This window comes from Hyaena hyaena, unplaced genomic scaffold (genome assembly GCF_003009895.1).
Source record: "Hyaena hyaena isolate Hyena2069 unplaced genomic scaffold, ASM300989v1 scaffold_43, whole genome shotgun sequence".
NCBI classification, from domain to species: Eukaryota; Metazoa; Chordata; class Mammalia; order Carnivora; family Hyaenidae; genus Hyaena; species Hyaena hyaena.
The window spans coordinates 4,436,224-4,458,650 of NW_024080675.1; the positions used below are offsets into that span (position 1 = coordinate 4,436,224).

The 22,427-nt window shown below is 51.3% G+C and overlaps 1 protein-coding gene across 4 annotated transcripts in view; it reads left to right on the forward strand.

The window, feature by feature from the left end:
- Positions 1-22,427, forward strand: part of PLXNA2 (plexin A2) — a 211,598-nt gene that overhangs the window by 20,427 nt on the left and 168,744 nt on the right. For 3 of the 4 annotated variants that reach the window (XM_039230123.1, XM_039230124.1, XM_039230125.1), the window contains exons 2-3: positions 4,578-5,844; positions 11,906-12,088. In XM_039230123.1, the coding sequence (XP_039086054.1) occupies positions 4,612-5,844; positions 11,906-12,088 (1,416 nt within the window). In that variant the 5' untranslated portion in view covers positions 4,578-4,611. Of the gene's footprint in view, positions 1-4,577; positions 5,845-11,905; positions 12,089-21,353; positions 21,463-22,427 lie in introns of all 4 variants that reach the window. The other variant, XM_039230126.1, reaches the window with a different exon arrangement.

Below are 22,427 nucleotides of genomic sequence, written 5' to 3' on the forward strand. Positions count from 1 at the left end.
TTACCATTACTGTTATGAACAATATCACAGGCAAGATGATGCCGGTGATGCTGGTCCCAGAGGTGTGGTGGCGGTCCCAAAGGTGTGGTGGCGGTGGCCATAAAACGGGGACAGCGGTGGCGGTGCTGCTGCAGGTGGGTCCCGGGGGTGAGATCTATTACCATGAACACTGACGCAATTTGGCAAAAAAAAAAAAAAGTATCCCGACTGTAAGCTCTCTTCCTCCTGGCTCCTTCAGCAATGAGGGAGGCTGGGTGAGCAGGTGCATAGAGGCAGGGCACCAGGAGGTCTCAAGAAAGGCAAAGCAACGGAGCAGGTAGGCAGGGAGGAGGGAGTCCTGCCTTGAACGGAGCAGAGAGTGTCTGATTCTCATCTCCCCCCTGCTTCGCCCCTGGCACCCACAGCAGCGGGACTGGGAGGTATTAGGTGCCTCTACTGCCTGCCACCAACACCTGAATCCTGATCGGGGGGATGGTGTCATCAAGCCCTCCTGATAAAATATTTAGCGGTACTTGCTTCCCGAAGAGGCAAGTGTGGCCTCTCCTTGGCATCAGGAGTGCCCTGAGTAAGGTGTCTCCGCAGGCTCGGTGGGTAGGGCTAGCGTCCTGGAGCTGCGTGTCTTGTGGGGACAAGAGACAGTAGGAAAGTGTTGGCTCTTGAGAATGCATGTGGCAGAGAGACTTCACAACGAGACAGAGAGAGAGAGAGAGAGAGAGAGAGAAGTGACAGAAAGAAGGAGGCATCATGGGGAGGAAATTCCTGACGTTGACATCAGACGGCGTTAGGGAGAAATGCTACACTCCAAGTCATAGGCACACACTCGCTGGTTTCTACCAAACCAAGGATGGAAAATTCATCCTAAGACAGATCGCAGAATGATGGAGTTCATGAAGAGCTAGAAATATTGACAAATAAATTATTAATAATAAAGGCTAATGCATCTCAAATGTTTCAGATGGACTGGACGTCATTCTAAGTGCTTTCTATGTATTAACTGACTTCATCGTAATAATCTGATGGGGTAGATGCCGCTGCTAATCCCATGTTATATAGACAGTGACATAGCATCACAGAATGGCTGAGTACCTTGACCAAGTTTACACAGCTGTTGGCTCTGTTTGAATCCAAGCATCTAAGTTCAGAGCTCACGCACTTAACCATTAGAGCGCATTGCCTCTCATCAGGGGCACAACAATTCTGCCTTCCTCTGAACTCAGAGAGGAGACTCGGTCTTTGACAGTGGGGCCCCACTTTGGAATGGCTACCTGGTCATATCAGCCTTGGCATGGAGAGACGAAGGCTCTTGACTTGGCTGTTAATTCTGGTGGACTTGCGTAAGTCCACAACATGGACTGTGAGTGTCCCCTGCCAGCCCAACACTGCAGACCGTGCCCCCTCCTAACCCCAGTACACCAGAGCCCCCGCTGCTGCCAGGTCACAGGCCCCAGGGGCCGTCTGTCTGTCCCACAGCACATGCAGACTAAGGAATGAGAAGACAAAGCCCACTGCAGTGGTCTGTTGAGAACTCCTGTCCTAACCAGCCTTACCAGGTAGCTTGGGAGGACGTCAATTTCAATTACACAGTCTAGAAGCTAAAGGAAAGAAGCTCAGGGTATCACTTCACCTGAAAGAAGAAATCTTACAAACTGGTTCATTCAAGCACTCTTTAAAACCAAGAAATAGGCTTGGGGAGATGTCCAACCAGATTAATGCCGCAGTCCTCCTGGGTAACAAGAGCAGGATTTGAGTCCTAGGTTCCAGAGTTCCCTGGCTCTTCCTCCTGCCTCGTGACTTCATACATTCCAGGCATCGGGCCAATTTTCCCATTCATAGTTCATAGCTCCCAGGATTCTGCGCCTCCCCTGGCCCCCCAGCTGGCTGCAGAGAGCCATGCTGGGGCCTGTGCAGTAGTACGATAGAAAAGATCACCTTGGATCCATTCCCTTTCCCCGATACAGGCTTCACTGGGACAGGGAGAATCAGGGCTCAAAGGTCTACCCTCAGTATTTATTCCCATGGAAAGGAGGAACATGAGCAAATAATGGAGCTCAAGAGCTCTGGCGGGATTCCTGAAACACAGTCTCCTGGGGAGGCTTCGGGGATACTAACAGCAGCTAACCCTCATCGAGCATGCACCGTGCGCCAGGCACCGTGCTCAGGGGTCCCCATGCATCTCATTCCCTCTCATGACCACCTTAGAGGTAGATTCTATAATTGCCCCCATTCTGCCATAAAGAGACATGAGACTTGACTTGCCCTGGGGCCCAAATGTGTTCCCTCCAATTCCACCAAATCACAAAAGCCGCTCCCTTTTCCAACAGCCTCAGGTGGATAGTGGGCAGGGGGGTGAGACGGTTGATCTTAATGTCACACCATGTCCTTTGATGCTGTCTCTGCTCCCAGGACCTTCTTCCTCGAGCCACTGGCTAACCGTGTACGTGCAGAAGGCACGAGCTGTGGGGAAGGCACGGGTGTGATGGCCACTGGCTCCGTGCCAGGCTGTCTCAGAGCACACTTTCTAAAAGGCCGGACCCCAAGTGCAGTGTGGTGACACTTCCCACCCTCCTCGCAGCTCCTTGTGGGAAGCTGCGCCCTGAAACCAAAGGAGCCTTCCTACCCAGCGACAGGGGCATGCCCGGAATGGTCTCTCGTAGCTCCCGGGGCCAGCTGGAGAATGTGAGGGTTCTGTTATTTCCTTTCCATGGCTCCTCTTGAGGAATTCACGTCCTGCTACCGGCCCCAGGACGTAGCTAAAAATAACCTCTGCTTTTCAAACCGAAAGCTCTGTCTGTCAGGAGGCTTTGCCGGTGTGCGCATGGGGCCGGAAGGGCTGTGTCAGCGTCGCTGAGGTCAGCCTGGGCTTCATGCCGCTGTTGCCTTCCTCTTTCCAAGGAAGCCTGGGGCCTCATGAGTCACCCCAGAACACCCCAGCGGAGGCTGGTTGGAAGAGGGCGGTCAGGTGGGGCCTCCTTCTGGCACCATGGTGGCTGTCGGGCCTCGGGGCGGGGAGCAGGGGGGCCATTCTAAAGATACAGAGCGAACACTGTGCAGATTTCCAAGGTGGCGCCTGTTCTAATTCTAACCCATTCCAGCCAGACTAGGGGAGTCGAAGGAGACATGACTCTCCTAAGCCGCCTTGGAGCAAATCCCTCATCCTTGGTATGGGTGTTTCCATTCAGGCCGCCTCCTGAGCCCAGAGATCTGTCTGGACTTGCCTGAGAAGGTTGCCGAGCAGTCTGTCCAGCTGGGGACAGATTTGTCTGCCAGACAGCTCGCTGCCTCCTCCTGCTGCTGCCACCTGCTGCTCCAGCCACTGTCCCTGTCCCTAGAAGTCAGAGACGATGCTTAGAGATGGGACAGGCTCTTCTCTCTCATCCTCTGCCCAGGAGTCTAGAAGCCCTCCACAGGAGCCCCACCTTGCCGTTCTGGGCAGCTTCCTTAGAATACAGAATGAGCTTTAGAGCTTGGGGGTCGGAGGAAGAGGAGCTAAAGAGTCAGGACAGGAGAGTGCCTGGGCTTCAGGCGGGACAGGCTGAGGCTTGGCGTTGACTTCACGAATCCTTAAACAGTCACGGGGCCCCTGCAGTGGGTGTGAGGCTAATCCTCAACTCGCCTCCCTTTGCTTCCACGATTTCCAAACCCAGAACTCTTGTCCAGGCGGGTAATGCTGGACTCAGGTAGCCAGTCCTGCTCAGCAAGGAGGCCGGGTCTTCCCGGGCTCCACCTGCAGAGAAGCAGAAGTTCAAGTGATTTCCATAGACCCAACGACTTGCTGTCCGGAGAGGCAGAGAGTGCCCCCAGCTCTGTCCCAAAGCAGGGCCGGGGGTATCCGCCCTTCTCTCTGGGGCTGCGCAGGCTCTGGAATGGCCCATGCGGGAACCCTAGAGCCAGCAGTGTCTGTGTTGTTCTAACCTTCCTAACAAGTTTCAACAGCTAATGCTCAGGGATTCTTCTTTCTGGAGAGGACGAGGCTTGGGGCAGTGGGAATCGCTGCTTTTCAGGATGAATAGCTCTTCTCCTTCACCGTAAGGCACAGAGCATGATAAAGTAATGAAATGCAGCGTGTGAGGGGCTGGAAGTCTGAAATAAGAAGGAATTTTATTTGCGATATCAGACTCTGGGAGTAGTTGACCCAGAGAGCCTGGAAGAGGACCTTCTAAACAAGCTTTTAAAAAACAGGAGAGATTTCCACTCGACCGGGAGAGGACGGCCGTGACATCTGGATAGGGAAGACCGGCTTTAGTGCCGACGCCGGAATCGACTGGCTGGGTGAACTTAAACCGTCTTTTAACCTCTCCGAGATAAAAACGATGTCTTAAGAAGACAGAAATAGAGATGCTTTGTAAAGTAAAAAAAAAAAAAAAGTATTTTACAGCGTAAAGGCTGGAGACCAAAATAGATAACAGGAGTCCCTGAACATCTCAAAGGGGGGTGGGGGGTATGTTAAAAATAGAAAAGCCAAAATACAGAAGGAAGAGACTCAGAGCTAGTCAGGATGGGGGTCTTGGATCAGGCCATCCTAGTCCCTCTTCCTGGGATTTATTTTCAGTCTGACCACCCTGCCTTGTGTTTTCCAGAACCATGTGAGGGCCGGCTGGGAAGGTGGAGTAGATGAGAAGCCAGAGGATCTGTGCCCTCGTCCCCACCCGACTCAGAATGGAACAGAAAAGGCCCTGGCCACGGGCTGCAGAGGTTGACAGCTGGTCTGTGGTCCTGCTCTCCATGGTCTGGGTGCTGCTGGCCCCCGGGGCAGCCGGCGTGCCTCAGTTCAGCACCTTCCACTCGGAGAACCGGGACTGGACTTTCAACCACCTGACGGTTCACCGGGGCACGGGCGCGGTGTACGTGGGGGCCATCAACCGGGTGTACAAGCTGACAGGCAACTTGACCATCCAGGTGGCCCACAAGACCGGGCCAGAGGAAGACAACAAGTCCTGCTACCCGCCCCTCATCGTGCAGCCTTGCAGCGAGGTGCTGACCCTCACCAACAACGTCAACAAGCTGCTGATCATCGACTACTCGGAGAACCGCCTGCTGGCCTGTGGGAGCCTCTACCAGGGCGTGTGCAAGCTGCTGCGCCTGGACGACCTCTTCATCCTGGTGGAGCCGTCACACAAGAAGGAGCACTACCTGTCCAGTGTCAACAAGACCGGCACGATGTACGGCGTGATTGTGCGATCCGACGGCGAGGACGGCAAGCTGTTCATCGGCACGGCAGTGGACGGCAAGCAGGATTACTTCCCGACCCTGTCCAGCAGGAAGCTGCCCCGCGACCCCGAGTCCTCCGCCATGCTCGACTACGAGCTGCACAGCGACTTCGTCTCCTCCCTTATCAAGATCCCCTCCGACACCCTGGCCCTGGTCTCCCACTTCGACATCTTCTACATCTACGGCTTCGCCAGCGGCGGCTTCGTCTACTTCCTCACCGTGCAGCCCGAGACCCCCGAGGGCGTGGCCATCAACTCGGCGGGGGACCTGTTCTACACGTCCCGCATCGTGCGCCTCTGCAAGGACGACCCCAAGTTCCACTCCTACGTGTCGCTGCCTTTCGGCTGCACGCGGGCCGGGGTGGAGTACCGCCTCCTGCAGGCCGCCTACCTCGCCAAGCCTGGGGACTTCCTGGCCCAGGCCTTCAATATCAGTGGCCGGGACGATGTGCTCTTTGCCATCTTCTCCAAAGGCCAGAAGCAGTATCACCACCCGCCAGACGACTCTGCCCTCTGTGCCTTCCCCATCAGGGCCGTCAACCTGCAGATCAAGGAGCGCCTGCAATCCTGCTACCAAGGCGAGGGCAACCTGGAGCTCAACTGGCTGCTGGGGAAGGATGTCCAGTGCACCAAGGCGGTAAGGAGGCACTCCCCTCACTCCCCTCTCCATCCATGGCCCGGGCTGCCTCTTTGCTGCAGGCGCACAGGCGTACACCCTGTTGTTCTCAAAAAGGGTCTGAAATGAGAGAGGGTTTCAGGTTCCTATTATCTGCTCGTGACCAGTAACACAGAGTCTGACCTATACCAGACACTTGTGGCATGCTTGTTGATCCACTGAGCCATTCCAAGTGTATAGATATATTTGAAATCTATATTTATCGGGTGTGTGCATCACACCTGGCACCATCGTAGGCACTGCTGCCTTCAGCGGCAGACCGAGCAGCAAAGCGCCCTGCCTTCATGAATCTTTCATTAGTGAAGTGAGACAAATAAATACATAAGATGTGTCATCCGTCAGAGGTCAATAATTACTGTTGAGAAAAACAAAGCAGGAAAGAGGGAGAGGCGATACCCAAGTAGATTGATTCATTGGAAAAGTGGCATTTGAGCAAAGACTGAGGAAGGTAAGGAAGTGAGTCACGTTGATATCTAGGGAAAACATGCCAGAGAGGGAGCAGCAAGTGCAAAGAGCTCGGAGGTGGCCAGGAGCATGTGAGGAGCAGCAGAGAGCATTCAGAAGCTGCTGCTGGATCAGAGTGTCCAGGAGAAAGAGTGGTAGGGGATGAGGCCAGCGGGTGGTGATGGGGACCAGTTCGTCCACATGTAGGGTTCTGTGGGCCGCTGGGAAGCCAGTGAGGGAGCCGAGTAGGCAGCTGGATATGTAAGTCGGAAGAGTGGGAAAGGAAGTGGGAAAGTCAATCATGCTTGACTGGTAGGTTGAAAACTGGGGAAGAAGAATCAGGAGTCTGGGCAAAGGGACAAGAAGAGAGTCGGGGAGGCTCAGGATCCAGACCTGAGGACAGCAGATATACAAACATCAGTGGCAAGCACTGTCCTGACAGAGGGTCAAGATGCTGCCATCTGAGTGGTCGCCACCATCATCCATCCATCCATCCATCGTCCCTCTGCCTCCCCATTCCTCCCTCCGTCCATTCATCACCCACCCATCAACCCATCCATCCATCTGTCCATTCATCCCTCTCTCCATCCTTGCTTTCACCCTCCCTCTATCCATCCATCACCCATCCATTCGCCCATTGATCTATCCATTTAACAAGAGGGTATTGAAGATGTTCTGAGTGCCTAGCAATTTCCTGGGCTCTGAGGATGCAGACATAACATAATGTGATTACTACTCTTACATATCTCATGATCTAGTGGGAGAGAAAGAGAAAGAGAGAGATAAAGAGAGAGAGATAGTAGCTACAAGTTTGGGCTTCAGAGACAAAGATCACAGTTCAGATTCTATCTGTGCTGCTTCCTGGCCTCAGAAGTAATTTAACCTCCCTACATTATCATCTGTGAAATGGGACTCATGATGCCTACCTCGTGGGATGATCACATGAGACAATACATCGCAAAGATTAGTGCCATGTTAGGTTTATTGTTATTAGTTAACTACTATGATGTGTGACAAGTGCTAAGATAGACTTCTGGGCAAAGTTCTGTGGACTCTGGATCAGCAGCCTGGGGAAAACTCTGAGACCAAGGGGCCCATATGGCCTTCTGAGTACCCTAAGTTGAGGGCACCTGCTCTTAGAACCAAAAACCACTTCTTAAAGCAAGAGGACAGGTCCTGCCTAGTCTACGCTTCTGTTCGCACCATCTTTTGCTTGGTATGATAGGGTAGTGCTTAGGATGACAGACTTTGAAGCCCAACAGGTATGTACTTAAAAATCAGTTCTACCACTCAAAACTGTGTCACTTTGGGCAAGCTATGTACCTGGTCTGAGCTGCAATTTTTTCATCTTTCAAATAGAGATAACAATACCCTCACATATGATTATCATGGAGATCAAATAGAAAACGTACATAAAATGCTTAGGGCAATCATTAACACTTAATAAGCTTTCAGTAAATGGAAGTTGTAATTATTAATATTAACCATAATAACAAAGAAAAAGTTATTTGCTGTTATTTCACTTTTATTAGATGAGGAGGTTGAACTGGATCATCTCCTAAGTTCTTTACAGCACTGAACTCCTGTAACCAAGGGTCCCCAGCCAATGAGAAAAAGTGGGGAGGAAATGGAAGGGTTAATCGCTAGTCCGGCCTAGTTCCCATTGCCCAGAGGGGGCCTTGTCAGGAGGAAACCGCTGATTCCTGCCTGCTTCTGAGCCAGAGGGAAGAGGAAGCCACCACCCTTCTCTGGCTCCAGTGGCTTGCAGAGAGACAAGCCCGGGCTAGTGACCAAAGAGCAGCAAAGGCACTGGGAGAGAGGTGACAGTAGGTGGGACCAGGACCTGTGAGAACAGCCTCTCATGAGCCCCCCGTCCCACCCCTGAGAATCACCCTCACCTGGGACAAACTACAGTGTGGTCGGTGAGGAAGCTATAATAGAAGGAGCTGCTTAAAATCCTTGTCATCTAAGGAGTCCCAGACCTGGGAATCCAGAAATCTTTGGTGGCATTCGAGAGGGTTAAGGATTGGTGAGAGAAGCTGTGGTCCCAGGGCATAATTTTAACACAATCTGTGGGCTGGCATGGAGCTCTCAGATGAAGGACTTGAGCGTTGCTCCCAGAAAAGGGGTAAGGAAGAGGGCTATCACTCATGGAATGGAAGCTGTGTACTGAAGACTGAGTTGAGCAATTTGAGTATCATCTCATTTGATATTCAGTATAATCCTGTGAAGCAAAAGGAACAAAGATCCTCCCCTTTTGGCAGATGGAAGAACAAAGGCTCACAAAGATGAAATACATTGCTAAAACCTACACAACTGTAAATGACAAAGCAGGGGTTTGAGTTCAGCTCAGCCCATGTGACTTCTGAGGCCAAGCTCTTTCCGTTTAGCCATGCCGCTGCTAAGAAAAGCCATATTTCAAGCTCTCACCATTTGAGCAAAGATAAAGGGGCTTCTGATGTCTGGGAATGCCTGACAATTTAGAGAAGAGAGAAAGAAAAAACAGCCCACTCCAGGGGCTTCGGCAAAAAGCAAAAACAAAAACAAAACTCAAAAAACTTTTCCCCCTAGAGTTCTGAAGATTCTAGAATCAGGAAAGATGTAGAGACGTCCACAGTCACTGGCAAGGTTTTTGCTTCTGTCGTCATTACTCAGAAACTGGCTTGGGCTATGCCTGTGCCCAGACTCTGCAGCCTTACCAGCCCTTTAGTGGAAAGGAAACTAAAGCCCTGAATCAAGAACTTTCAGGACTAAAGAAAGCTTGACCATCACCGGTCTAATCCTTTCACTTTATAGATGAGAAAACTGAGGCTCAGAGAGGGTCCATGACATACCAGAGCCACAGGGCTGGATAGCGGGAGCAACAGGAGTACAATTTAGATTTCTTGAGTCTTACCAGGGTACCTGCTACCTATGGTGTAGGGATGAGAAAGGAATGTAGAAAACCTAAAGAGTGGTAACTGATTCCTCCTGCCTGCCTTTCTAGAGAGCTAGACATTTCCATCATTCGGTCTAGTAATGTGCTTATAAATATTAAAGAGCAGGTTCTCTGCAGGCAGTAGGCCTGGGGTGGGGAGACTAGATTAGAAGCATTAGCCAATTTCCCTGGTGCAAATACTCCCACCATGGCCGATTTCAAGCCACCAATGTGATGTCACTGTATTCAGACACGTACACAGTCATCCCTCATGAGCTGTCCAGCAGGCCACTGCCTTGCTCCCTTCTCGAGGAGCTTATCCCTTCTGCTGTGTGGGTATCCTTGTTATCTAGAGTTGTTCAAGGTCATCCTTAACCTGAATGTCATTCCTTTTTCTAAAGAACACACACACACACACACACACACACACACACACACACACACACGGGCAGCTCTTCCTAACAATACCAGCCCTCTACAGAACACCAAGGAATCACAGGATACGAGTCTCTATTCCTGTAATAGCTGAGAAGAGAAGGGAAGGGAAGTCCCAGGTTTAGCCGTCACATGCCCCAGCCCACAAAGCAATTTTTCCAAGGAAACAGACTGTCAGTGAGGGATGCGCCAGCCTCTGCTGTTCCCTGGGAAGGGTTAGAGGAGGAAGCTGGAGAGAGCAGTTTGCAGGTTTCTCCCTCATGCTTTCTATGTTTCTCACCAGAATCACTTCCTTCCCCACTCCGGAATGCCTGGCCAGACCCAGAGGGACGGCTGCCACAGGACTCTGGGCTCTTTCTGGCCCAAAGTCTGCAGCCCCTGCCCGTGGGATTCTGGTTGCACGTTAACTGGGGTGTCTCAGAGCCCCTGCCTGGCCCAGCCCCAGGCGAGGCGCTGTGCAGGCAGGACAAACCCTTTGGCAGTCCTGTCCTCCAGGAGCATAGTTGTTTTTGTTAATAGAAAGCAATCTTAGAAATAATCCACATAATATCCCCCTGCACAACCCCCAAGGAGGATATTACCATTCCAAGTGTAGCAATAGAGCAGGACTAGAAGTCAGGTCTTCCTACTTTTGGTTAAGCTATAAGCTATTCTTTCATTTGTTTGGGGCGATCTTCTTTCAGAGATGCTCCAGTGTCTCCTGAAAGATCCTCTCTTTTTTTTTTTTTTTAATGTTTATTTTGAGAGTGAGAGAAAGAGTGCACACACAAGCAAGGGAGAGACAGAGAGGTTGGAGAGAATCCCAAGCAGGCTCTGCAGTGCAGAGCCCAATGCGGGGCTCCAACTCATGAGCCGAGAGATCATGACCTGAGCCAAAATCAAGAGTCAGATGGTTAACCACCTGGACCGTGCAGACACCCCTGAAAGATACTCTCTCTATACAGGCACACCACCAGTGCTTTCAAAAGCCTGGGCATAGATAAGTGTCCATCAACAGATGAATGGATCAAGAAGATGTGGTTTATCTATACGATGGAATACTACATGGCAATGAGAAAGAATGAAATCTGGCCATGTGTAGCAACATGGATGGACCTTGAGGGTGTTATGCTGAGCGAAATAAGTCAGGCAGAGAAGGACAAATATCATATGTTTGCACGTATAGGAGGATTAGGAGGAACTTGACGGAGGACCAAGGGGGAGAAGAAGGGCGGAAATGGTGGGGGAAAGGGAGAGAGGCAAACCATGAGAGACTCTTGAATGCTGACAAAAACTGAGGACTGATGGATGTGGGGGGGGAGGGGGGGATGGGCATAGAGGAGGACACTTATGGGGATGAGCACTGAGTGTTATGTGGAAACTAATTTGACAATAAACTATTTGTAAAAATAAATAAATAAATAAATAAAATAAAATAAAATAAAAATAAATTAATTAATTAATTAAAAAAAAGCCTGGGCATAGAAAGGCCATCACCTGTAGAATTACCTTTTATTTACATCAACATGAACATTGTTGAAAACCTATCATGTGCAACAGTAGAAATCATACAGTTTAACAAAACTCTGATGATAATGAGCTCTGATTATTTCGTTTGGTCCTCAGAAAACTGGTCGAGTAGTATCACAAATGAAGAAACTGAGGTTTATGTGGATTAAGTAACTTTTCCACAGTATAAGGGCCTGTCCCATGTTATGATGACCCTTTTCATCTCTCCCCAGTATAGCATGTGGTAAGTAATTGAATGGCTTAAAATTTCTTATGCCCAAAGAGAGTCCTTGCAGCCTGAAACACAGACAAGAACCCCCCTCCAGCTGGTAGAAACCCTGTGATGGTGCCTTTGGATTGAATCTCCTCTGTCTAAAGACAAGGACCCCTATACAATGGTATGGTCCACAGGGACATTAAAATGATCAGAAACTGAGTTCACGCAATTCGCTCTCCAGATTACCCCTGGATCTCTCAGCAGAAGGGGAGATGGATGATTGCAGGTTAGTGTGTGGAAGGCCGCAGATCCCTCTATCTGGTTTCACAGGAGCCAGTGTGGGATCTGTGAGTCAGTTGATGAGATGCTTTTGTTTGAGGCGTGTGTTAGGTTCCGGAATCCCAGGTCTGTACCTCCCTGAGGCCTGGTGCCCTAGGGCCGGTGGTTGGGTGGGGGATAGTGTAGGGAAACTGTGCCATGCCTCCCCTGTCACTTACCCCACTTCCCTCCCTTCCCTCCAGCCGGTCCCCATTGATGACAACTTCTGTGGACTGGACATCAACCAGCCGCTTGGAGGCTCAACTCCAGTGGAGGGTCTGACCCTGTACACCACCAGCCGGGACCGCATGACCTCAGTGGCTTCCTATGTTTACAATGGCTACAGCGTGGTTTTTGTGGGGACGAAGAGTGGCAAGCTGAAAAAGGTAAGAGTCTGTGAACCCAGACCCCTCAGTGCCGTTCAGCTCCTTAGCTGAGAGCCCCTTCTGGAAGGCTGCTGTTGTGGACATTTAATACAGGCAGCTCTTCCCTTTCTTGGGCCAGGGGGATAGGATTGGAGGGGAGGGTAGGTAGGGGTTAATTTTGTGGCTTATCTTCTAGCTGCTTCTTCCAATCATTAGTGAGTGAGTGTCTAAGGAATGCAAGCGTATTTCATTATTGCCCACACTTCATGGGATTGGAAAGGTACATCACCCGGAGGGAGAAAGAATCATTCTTTATCTCCAAATCAGGGAGAACCGATGCTTCGACTATCTGTGTTATGAATCACCCACGTCACACATCCCTTCGCACGGTTTATAGAGTTGACTGTACTGGTCACAAGTCTTTGTTGTGTCCAAAGCAGCTGGTTGAAGCAGGTTATGGGTCCCAAATCTAAGGATCCAGGCAAAAGGTCGCACTGGTTTGATGATGACATGTGGTGGCCAGGGTGACAGACCACTCTCCCGCCTTTCCTCTTCCCGCAATCACAGACTTCCCCACCCTCCCACTCCCCGCTCAAAGCTTGAGCTGCCAGGAAGAAGTGGACGTCTTATCGGGTGCCTGCCCTGGGCCCCTCTGCCAGCCGGAGGGCACTGGCTGTCTGGGGCGGGCAGCACAGAAGGCTGAAACCGGCAGCTTGTGCCTGCTTGTCTCTCCTGCTTTGGGTGCGGAGACGAAGCGCCGTCTGTTTCATTACGTGGGATTACAGCAGCCACATTGTTTCCGGTCCCAGCTAATCCCCTTTTCCCGAGCTTACCCTTCTGCCGCCTTCCCCAGTCCCGCCACCTGTGGATCAAGGCACATGCGAGACCTCACCGTTTGATGTGATGTCACTCCTGCGGCTCTTCCCCCCTAATCCATTTAGAGCCTAGGAAGAAAGGTGTCTTCGGGGAATGTGGAAAGAAGGTGGCAGGGAGGGAAGCTGAGGAAGAATTTCCGCGTCCTGCTTGTTCTGAGCCGCTGCCAGAGGAGGTGAGAAAAACAGGTCCAGGTTTGTGTGGAGGTGCTGAACTTTCCAGGCCGCTTCTGGTTCGCATGATACTAAGGCCCTTTAGCCCTTTTCTCGCTCTGTGCAGAGGCTGTTAGGTGTTTCTGTCCTGTGCCCCTACTCTGCCTGGGGCTGTGGACCTTGGCTTGGCCTTGAGGCACATGGAAGAGAGTATGAGTGTGGGTCCCGCATTTGCCTTCCCAGAATGGGGGAGCGGGGAGTGGCCTTAGGAGACTCTACCAAGATTTAAAATGGCCGATTGCACTGGGCAGCGTTCAGTGTGGACCTGTAAGGCTGGCGAGGGTTATCTACCTGTTCAGTCAGGTGGAGAGCACCTTGCATAGGAGCGTTGCCCCAAGAAGCCTACAGGAGTTGAAATCCAGCCTGAAGCCTCTCTGTCAGCCATGCAGCCTCAGGTACAAGCATCCACCGAGAGGAGCTCCCCTTACTAAGTCATCTGCCCACAGAGACTACCTTTTTTCTAAATTGCACAAAGGTTTTCTGGGGGCCAGCAGCACCCACACATAAGCTGGTGTTCATCTTCTTCCCCTATACTTCCAGGGCCTTCCTTCACTACTGGGGATCATTTGTGTGCCTGCTGGTCTCTTGAGAGTTCTGTTCAAGCCAGGGGCCATGCCCCATTCATATTTACTTCCCTCCTTCTGCCCTGTTCTTTCACCACATGTTGACACTTAAGCAGCCTTAAACTGCTTTTGAAAGATAGAACCGTTCTAAGAAAACTGAGATATCACATGGCCCGATATGCTCATTGCTCGGCAGGAAAACTGAGGCCCAGAGAAAACCAGTGATTTGCCCAAGCATAGAGACTAGGGCAAGTTGCTTCTTGCCCTGACACTCAATTTGGCACCCCTTTTTACTTAAAGAAGCAGCCACAGAGCCCAGGGATGGAGGCTGAGAACAGTCTTCAGGCCCAGTCTTGCTGAGGAGGTCAGCCAGGGACTTGTGCCTCCGTTCCGGACAGTCCCGGGTCGGAGTCAAGGAATGGACATTTGCCGAATGGGCAGACGAAGGCTGAATGAAGCAAGAACGCTCTGGCCAGACGCAGAGGAACCCTTGCACTGACCTCCCCCTATCTCTGTACATCTTGTGCAGCACACACAGGGGGCTGCTTGGGGCAGCTTTCCAAGCCACACACACCCAAGTCAGCCAAGTTCTCTGGGCCTTGTTGGAATCCCGGCCGACGAGTCGCTATGGATGCAAATCAGCGGGTTCAAGGGCAAGGCTGGGGCGTGGCCGCCCACAGCTTGTCCCAACCTGCAAATTGGCCACTCCTTCTCAGTCTTCACTTGGCTTTTCTTTGCCTTTTCTCTGAGCTCATATTACCCCTCCCTCTCCCGTGCAGCCGCCCTTCCTTTCCACCCACACTCCTTTGAGGCACCTGATACTTACACCCTGGCTCCCACTGGTCTCCCATTTACCCACCCACTTGCCCCCACCCTCCCCAGAGCAGAAGCCCATGAGGAATTTGTGGAATGTCCCCAGGAAACTCTACCATGGTCCAAACCCCATAGCTCTTTCAACACAGGAAGGAAAATAAAGGGAAAAAAAAAAACAGCCAAGAGTTTGGAGAAGGGAGAGAGGCAGGGTGCGTCAGAACCGCTCACTTCTTCCCTGCCTGATCAGGCATCTATCAGACTGTCAGACGGCCCTCATCCAATGCAGCCATAGGAAAAGGATGTCCCCATGTGGGGAAGTGTGGAGGAAGTGGGGACTCACTAGAAGTGGCGTGACCATGAGGAGCTCCTGTGGGCTGTCCCATGCCTGCTCATATACTGCTAGCATCCCAGACGAGGCTGGGGCCTTCTGAGTCACAAACATGTGGAAGGAATAGGCAGAATAAGGATGAGACCTCAAAACCAAGGTGTGTAATACCCGTTTAGGCTAAGGGTCAGAGCATCTCGGGTGATAAGAAGACAGGCCGCGATTCACCCCAGGGGTGGAACAATGGCAGAGAAACCAGCCACGGTGGTTTGATCAACCGTGAGGTCTTTATTGAGGAGGAAGTTGAATAGGATCTGTTTAAAGACTGAATGGGGCAGAGAAACTAATGAATTAACTAATGGGTGGGAGAGAAGGGCATTCTAGACCTCGGGTGCCACACTGAGAAGGTACAGAACAGTGCACGGAAGGTGCACGGAGGGGTCTGGAGGACTGGTGAGGGGAAAGCCAAGGTGGAGCACTGTGAGTGTCCGGCCCGGAGAAGACTGAGTGAAAAGGATCCTGGGATTTTTGCTGACTCCAAGGCCAATAGGAGCCAACCGTGTATCAGCTTTCCTGAAGTTAATTAGCCTTCACTGTGCTAACAGGAGAAAAACTTCCAGCTCATGAGACGTGGTGGAGTTAGGCCCTGTGAAGCATTTTCTTAAGAGGGTAGTAACTCAAAGAAAGAAGAGTAAAGAAGGAAGCAAGACAGCTTTCTTCTGATAATATAATTTACTGAGCACTTATTATGTGTCAGGTGTTATTCTAAGAGCTTTATATCTATTAACTCACTTAATGTTGATATAACTCTATGTGGTAGGTACTGTTATCACCTCCATTTTACAGATGAAGAAACCAAGGCCAAGCAAGGTAAAGGCATTCATCTGAGGCCACAGAGCTAGTAAATGACAGAGCCGGGATTTGAACCTCCATCATCTGGGTTCCCAGTTTGTGTGCTTAGCCATTAAGCTGTAGAAGATGGATTAGACATACCTGGTGTGGCCCCAGAGGGCAGAACAGAACCAATGGGCAGGAGTTACAGTAAAGCACATTTGCACTTACATAAGGAGGAAGTTTCTGGTAGCCAAACTGTCCCACCATAGAAAGAATTAGCTCAAGAGGGAATGAGCTCCTAGTCAGTGGAAATATTTAAAAAACATTTTTTAAAAATCTATTTTTGAGTATGAGAGAGAGAGAGAGCAAGCAAGTGGGGGAGGGCCAGAGAGAGAAGGAGACAGAGAATCCCAAGCAGGCTCCAGGCTCTGAGCTGTCAGCACAGAGCCCAACACGGAGCTCAAACCCATGAACCGTGAGATCATGACCTGAGCTGAAGTCTGTCACTTAACCAGCTGAGCCACCCAGGCCCCCCCAGGCAGTGGAAATATTTAAGCAGAGACGGGATAGTCACCAACCAGGGATGCTTTAGAGGGGCTACTGCACCCACCATGTGATATTTATGCCACCGCTATTCCACCGAATCCCTTAGTAGAAGGGCAGGCTGTGGCAGAGAGGAAGAGTAAGGAGCGGGAAGCCAGGGCACCCTGCTTGTGGGCTTTGAAGTCCCAGATTGGGTTCAGCTTGCTCTCAGAGTGTAGCAGAAAGCCCTCAGCATCCAGGAAGAGGTGCTGGGCACAGACGAGGCAGGGCAGAGCCAAGACAATGAGGGCAGGCAGGCCCGGGACGAGACATAGGGGAGGGGAGAGCAGGTGTTCGGGGGTGGGGAGCACAGCAGACTGTGATGATCCCCCCACCACCCCCAGGCTAAGGGCAGGCTGGGAGCCAGAAAGGGGAGGCAGGGAGCTAATGCCACAGCAGATGGAAGAGGCGGAGTGGTCACAGGAAGTGCAAACCCAATGCCTAGCACTTCCCAGTTTGAAGGGAGGAGCCCGGGAGGCAATTGGAGCCTAAGTCCTGGGGCATAGGAGGGCTGGAGGTAGGCTGAGGAGAGAGAAGCTACCAGGGCACTGGAGGGAAGACTGTCTCCAGGTTCGGGGCAGAGTCCTGGGTCCTTCTCTCCCTGTCCCTGTCCCGGCTTTATGTCCTCGAAGGGCCCCTCAGCCCCGGGGCCTTACTCAGCAGTGGGACTTGTGGGCTGTCTGTTCTCTGTCCCCACTGGAAAGCTCGCCTGCTGTTCAGGAGCTGGTGAAATGTCCTTTACCCTGTCCCTTCAAGCACCATGAATAGCACCCTCCTCAGACCCCTCGCAGCATGTAATTTTGCTCTGACGGCATCCGACATGCGAGCAACTACTAATGTGTCCACTTATCTTGAGATTCGCGGATCCTGAAAGACAGGGACCCTCTTTTTCATATGTATGTCACCCCTTCCCGTGGCCAGATCCAACATCTCTCACACATTAGGTGCTCATTAAATTTATCTTCAATGTATTGGGTGCCGCCTTCATCCCAGACACCTATTTGCACTGATCGGAAAAGAATCAAACGCCAAGAGTGACTGCTGTTGACGTGGCCGGTTTGCAAGGGAAGGAAGTTACGCTCCGGTGGATACATCAGGGGGTGGGGTGGTGGCGGGATGAGGAGTCAGGAAAACAGGGGAGCTGCTGGTTGGTAACGGGGAAAAGAGTCTGAAAAGGACATTTGGAAGAGGGTGGGCGGTATTCTCAGATACGATGACCGGGGTGGAAGAAGGGGACAGTGTTTATACTGTTGCCTAGAGATGCCCAAAATAGCATGGCAGCCATCTGCCTCCCTTGGATCAGATGTGGGCTTGCTGACAGTGGGGAGCAGGTGCAAAGGCCCAGGTAACCACTACCCTGCCCCCACCCCGCCAGCCCTCTGTTTCTCGGCTTCTTGGACAGTTTCAGAAATCCACAGAGACTCAGCCCTCTTCCAGTTCTGGGGAGAGCCCCGGCTTCTTTTGACACCACCTCCTTTCCCATCAGCTACCCAGCATGGCCGCGGAAATGCCTGTGGAATTCCTGAGGAAAACTCTGTCTTTCCCTAAGGGACATACCAACCAACCCAAGGTCTCCAGTCTGCAGCCCACAGGAAGCCGGGGCGTCCCGATCCCATTCTCCTTTTTCTAATTTCCCAAACGGTTTGCTAAGCAAAGCCAGGAAGGCTGAAGCTCCTTTGCACTAGCGGCTTAGGCGCTGGAGAGAATCCATCGAGGGCACCAGAGTAATAACGTTCCTCAGCTGCAGGGGGATTGCTCAGTTTTTTGAGAACACTGATTATTTACAAGAAACTCTTCTACTTTTCATCTGAGGATACTTCACACGTGCATATGGCCGTTGCCCCCTGCGTCTCTGCCCCATTTTACAGATGCGGAAAACTGAGCCGCAGAGATATTAAGCATCCCACCTAAGGCTCTGTGGCCCCTCCGCTGGCAGTGTTGACATTGGCACTCAGACGTCCTCCCCAAATACACTGAAGTTCCTAACCTGTTACTTGGCTTCCTCGTGGGGTGGAGTCGCCTTGGCGGACAGAAGGCCGAATTGGATGAAAAGCCGAGAAACATGCCTTTCCGTCTGTGCCCGCCCCACCAAACAATAGCCACTCATTCCTCTGAGTGGAAATGATTCACTCATTTCTCAGTGTGAACCCCGGATCAAGTAAACAACCGGGGCCCGCAGGTCCAGCTGTAGGAGACCCAGGCTCTCCTGGCCCTCGTCACGGCCGACCCGAAGCCGGTCCCCTCCTTGGCCAGCTCAGCCGTGCTGGGGGCTGGGGTGGCGGGGAGCACACCCCCTTCCCCCCTTCCCCCCTTCCCCCCTTCCCCAGAGCCTGCATGGAAGAAGAGCTGGGGTAGTCGCTCCGAGCTCACCGCCCCGTCCCTGGTAATGAGTTTGGCTCCCAGCCCAGGCTCCCGCCGCCAAACGCGCTGTTTGTTTTGTTGTTTTATAGGCCTCTTGGGTCCCCAGAACCGGTCTTCTGAAAGCTGGGAACGGCAGCACTTGGTTGGCACCCGGAACGAGGCATATTTTTACAGAATCCCCCTCACACCCCCACCCCCGGCCACCACATCCCTCCGCTTGGCCCACGACAGGTGTAGAGAGAGGGGGGCATGGGTTTCTATCCAGAGCCCCAACCGACCCTGGGGGAGGAAGTCCTGATCTCCCCGAGCCATTCTAAAGGGAGAGGGACTACAGATTCATTTATTTTGCGCTCCTTTGTGGAGCCCCGGATACACCCCAGTCTTGGACGGTCCCTGCAGGAGGCATCAGGCTGTGTGTTTAGCGGGCTGCTTTGCAGCCCAAGAGTGAGCCCCTGGAGCTCGAGGCTTTATCTCAGGACAGGTGAAACACAGGAAACTGTGTTTCAGGGGCGAGGTGGGGGAGGGAGGAATGATTCAAGCTCGCAGAATCCAGGTGACCCACATCGTTTACACAGAATCTTTAAGGGGCCGAGCTCTCATCTTTAGGAAAATACAAAGCACATCCCTTGAGGCCATTGAGCCTTGCCTGCCCTTCAATATAGGACATGCACATGTATCTCAGGGTCAGAAGGGACTTCCAGAGGCCATCTGGTCTGCTCCTCTGCCTTCAGGTAGAAGCCGATTTGCATAGGAAGAGCGTCTGAGCTTCTGGGCTATAGCCCTGCCCTTGGCCTCCGGGCCCTCATGTAAAACGTGAGCAGTGACAGTACTTGCCTCGTGAGATTCTGTTGAGGACTAAGTGAGATGCTTCATTCCTGAACTAAAAATAACTGAGTACCTACTATGTGCCATTTTCTGGTTAAGCAATAGTGAACAAAACTGTCCAAAAGGTCTGTCCTATTGAAGATTATATCTTATTGTCAGAAGACAGACCAAAAATAAATTAACTAATTAAAAAGTAAGCGCAATATATAGTATGTTAGGAGGAGAAAAAGTGCTAGTAGAAGGAAATAGAGCTTAAGGAAATAATCTGTGTATAGCACGGTGCCAGGTTTGAGCATATTTGCTCTTTTTTTTTTTTTGCCTAATTTAGAGAGAGAGCAAGCACACAAGCAGGGGAGGGGCAGAGAGAGAGAGGGAGGCACAGAATCCTAAGCAGTCTCCAGGTTCTGAGCTGTCGGCTAGAGCTCAACGATGCTTGAACCCACGAACCCACAAACCACGAGATCATGACCTGAGCCAAAGTTGGATGCTTAACTGACTGAGCCACCCAGGCGCCCTGAGCTTATTTGCTCTTAAATATCACTACTAGTGTTGCTTTTTTAAAAGATCTTTAATAATATTTATTTATTTTTGAGAGAGAGAAAGAAAAAGCACAAGTGGGGGAGGGGCAGAGAGAGAGGGAGGCCCAGAATCTGAAGCAGGCTCCAGGCTCTGAGCTGTCAGCGCAGAGCCCAAGGTGAGGCTAGAATTAGCCAGCTGTGAGATCATGACCTGAGCCAAAGTCAGATGCTCAACTGACTAAGCCACCCAGGCACCCCTATCACTACTAGGGTTACTTAACTTGTGAGCCTCAGATTTTTTCTTCTGTGGGCGGAGTCAGGTAGTAAGAAACACTTTGCAGAGGGGTCCAAAGGACTGAGTGAAATCCTGTATGAAAAGTGAATACTATAGTGCTTGGCATAACCATGTTTTGTGCTATTATTACTGACATCTTTGAGGCTTTCCCCAAATTCCACTTCTTGTCGGACTCCCTGGGGGGAGTGGAGCTGTCAGATCAGCCTCCTTTTTTTAGGGACATGTTTGCAAGGTCAGATGAAGGAAGAGAATCCTGCTCCCTTCCCCCCAGCCCTGAGTCATGGGAAAAAATACTTAGAAGACTAGACCAGCTGAGCCAAACTAATCTAACCCTGCTGGACATTGGCACCCAGCTGCATTAGTCACCAGTGAGAGCTTTCCGAGAGTTCCACCAAACAATATGAACTGGCCCTTCCCCAGGGCGGGGCTGGGGGAAGTGTCCGGTTGCTCTTGCAGCTTTGCAGAATTAACTACAACGGGGCCATTCTCTGTCCTTTGCATACCACAATATCCTAGCGCTGTACACTCTGCCTCAGATTAACTATGGAGCTGGAGGGGGATGCCTGGTTTCCTCAACTGGTCCGTTGATGCTGTCTTGGAAGATGGCTCTGCGTGTCAGACATGACAGATGTAAAGTACCTAATACAGAGCGTGATGCATAGTAGGTGCTTAATAAAACAGCAGCCATTGCTGCTGCCATTGCTATGAATGTGACTCAGACGGGTGTTCCTGCTACAACTTCTGTGCTATTACCATGCTTTTCTTCCAGGGCCCAGTTCCCCTTGGATTCTGATATGTTATTAATCCCTTATGATTTTCTGAGGAACAGGAAGGGTTGGCATATTTCTCTGCTCTGTCGCAGATGATGATACTGAAATTCAAAGACATTAAGGACTTGCATGGGGTCGTGGGGTCAATCAAGGGAAGATGTGGGAACCAGAATCAGGGCTACAAATACTTCAGGTGGAGATGGGCCCAGCCTATATCTAGGTCACGTCTACAGTCCAAGATGATGAAGTTGAAAGCTTGCAGCTGCTTAAACTTCAGTTGCCTTCTTACCCTGTGTCCTTCTATCATGTGCTCAGAGAAGCAGGAAACACATGGAGACACAAGGTGGTGAAGGTCAATCTCAGTTTCTGTCCTTTGGAGCCCTTCCTAGCATCCCATGACTCTCCTGGCACGGCCTCCAGAAAGGTCAGTAGGCGCTAAGGTGGGGCAGAAAGAACTTCAGAAGCTGGTGCCTCTGTGCTTGTCCCGATCAGCCTCCACTCCTGTACCATGCTGTGGTTTTCTAAATTGAAGGTTACTGCCACCAGCTAGGTGTCCCCATTTCACCTGGAAAGACAGGCTTTCATAACAAGTGGGGGATTCTCACCTTTACAGTTCAGGGGTAGGTGAGAACAGCAGCTCCCCTGAGAAGGGGGAGGGGCCAAGGAATTGGGCCCCGGCAGGCAGCAGGGCCCCCAGGGAGTAGGTGGACTCCCTCATACAAGGTTAGAATCTTGCCCTGATATTATAGTTGGAACGGACCTCCGAGGCTGGTCCAGCCTACAGACTTCGGGTGGGCAGGGGAGATAGCTATTGTCACATTTTACAGATGAGACAGCGGATGCCCGAGAAAGTGACACAATCCACTCAAAATCACTCAGGTTCTTAGCATCAGAGTCAAGACTCAAATCCAGGGACTTCAGTTCCAACTTGTGGCCTTCTCTCTTTCTATTATATGGAAGAATATTCCCTCTGCACAAAACCTCAGATTAACCTCGCCTTTCCCTGGCACGGAAGCATTCCCTGAGCAGAACATACCAGATCATTCTCTTGGGAACAAGAGTCTAGCTGAGCTTTCTGTCCCAGGCCTGACTTGGGGTGGAGGTAGGGGGGTGACCAACATCCCTGAGCCCTCATTCCACGTGCCCTGGGGATCTTAACTGAGCCTGGCCAGCAAGGAGGGTACTTAACCACAGAATGCTTGCCTTGAGGTTAAGACGTTCTGACCTATCAGAACAACACTGAATCGTGAATCTCAAATCTTACACGTTAGTCCTTTCTAGACATGCCACATTTTTTGTGGGGGTTTTCTTGGGGTGGGGGTTCTATTATAACACTAGCACCTACTATGTGCTAAGCACTGACCTAAGTGTTTTTTCAGTTAAGCTTCT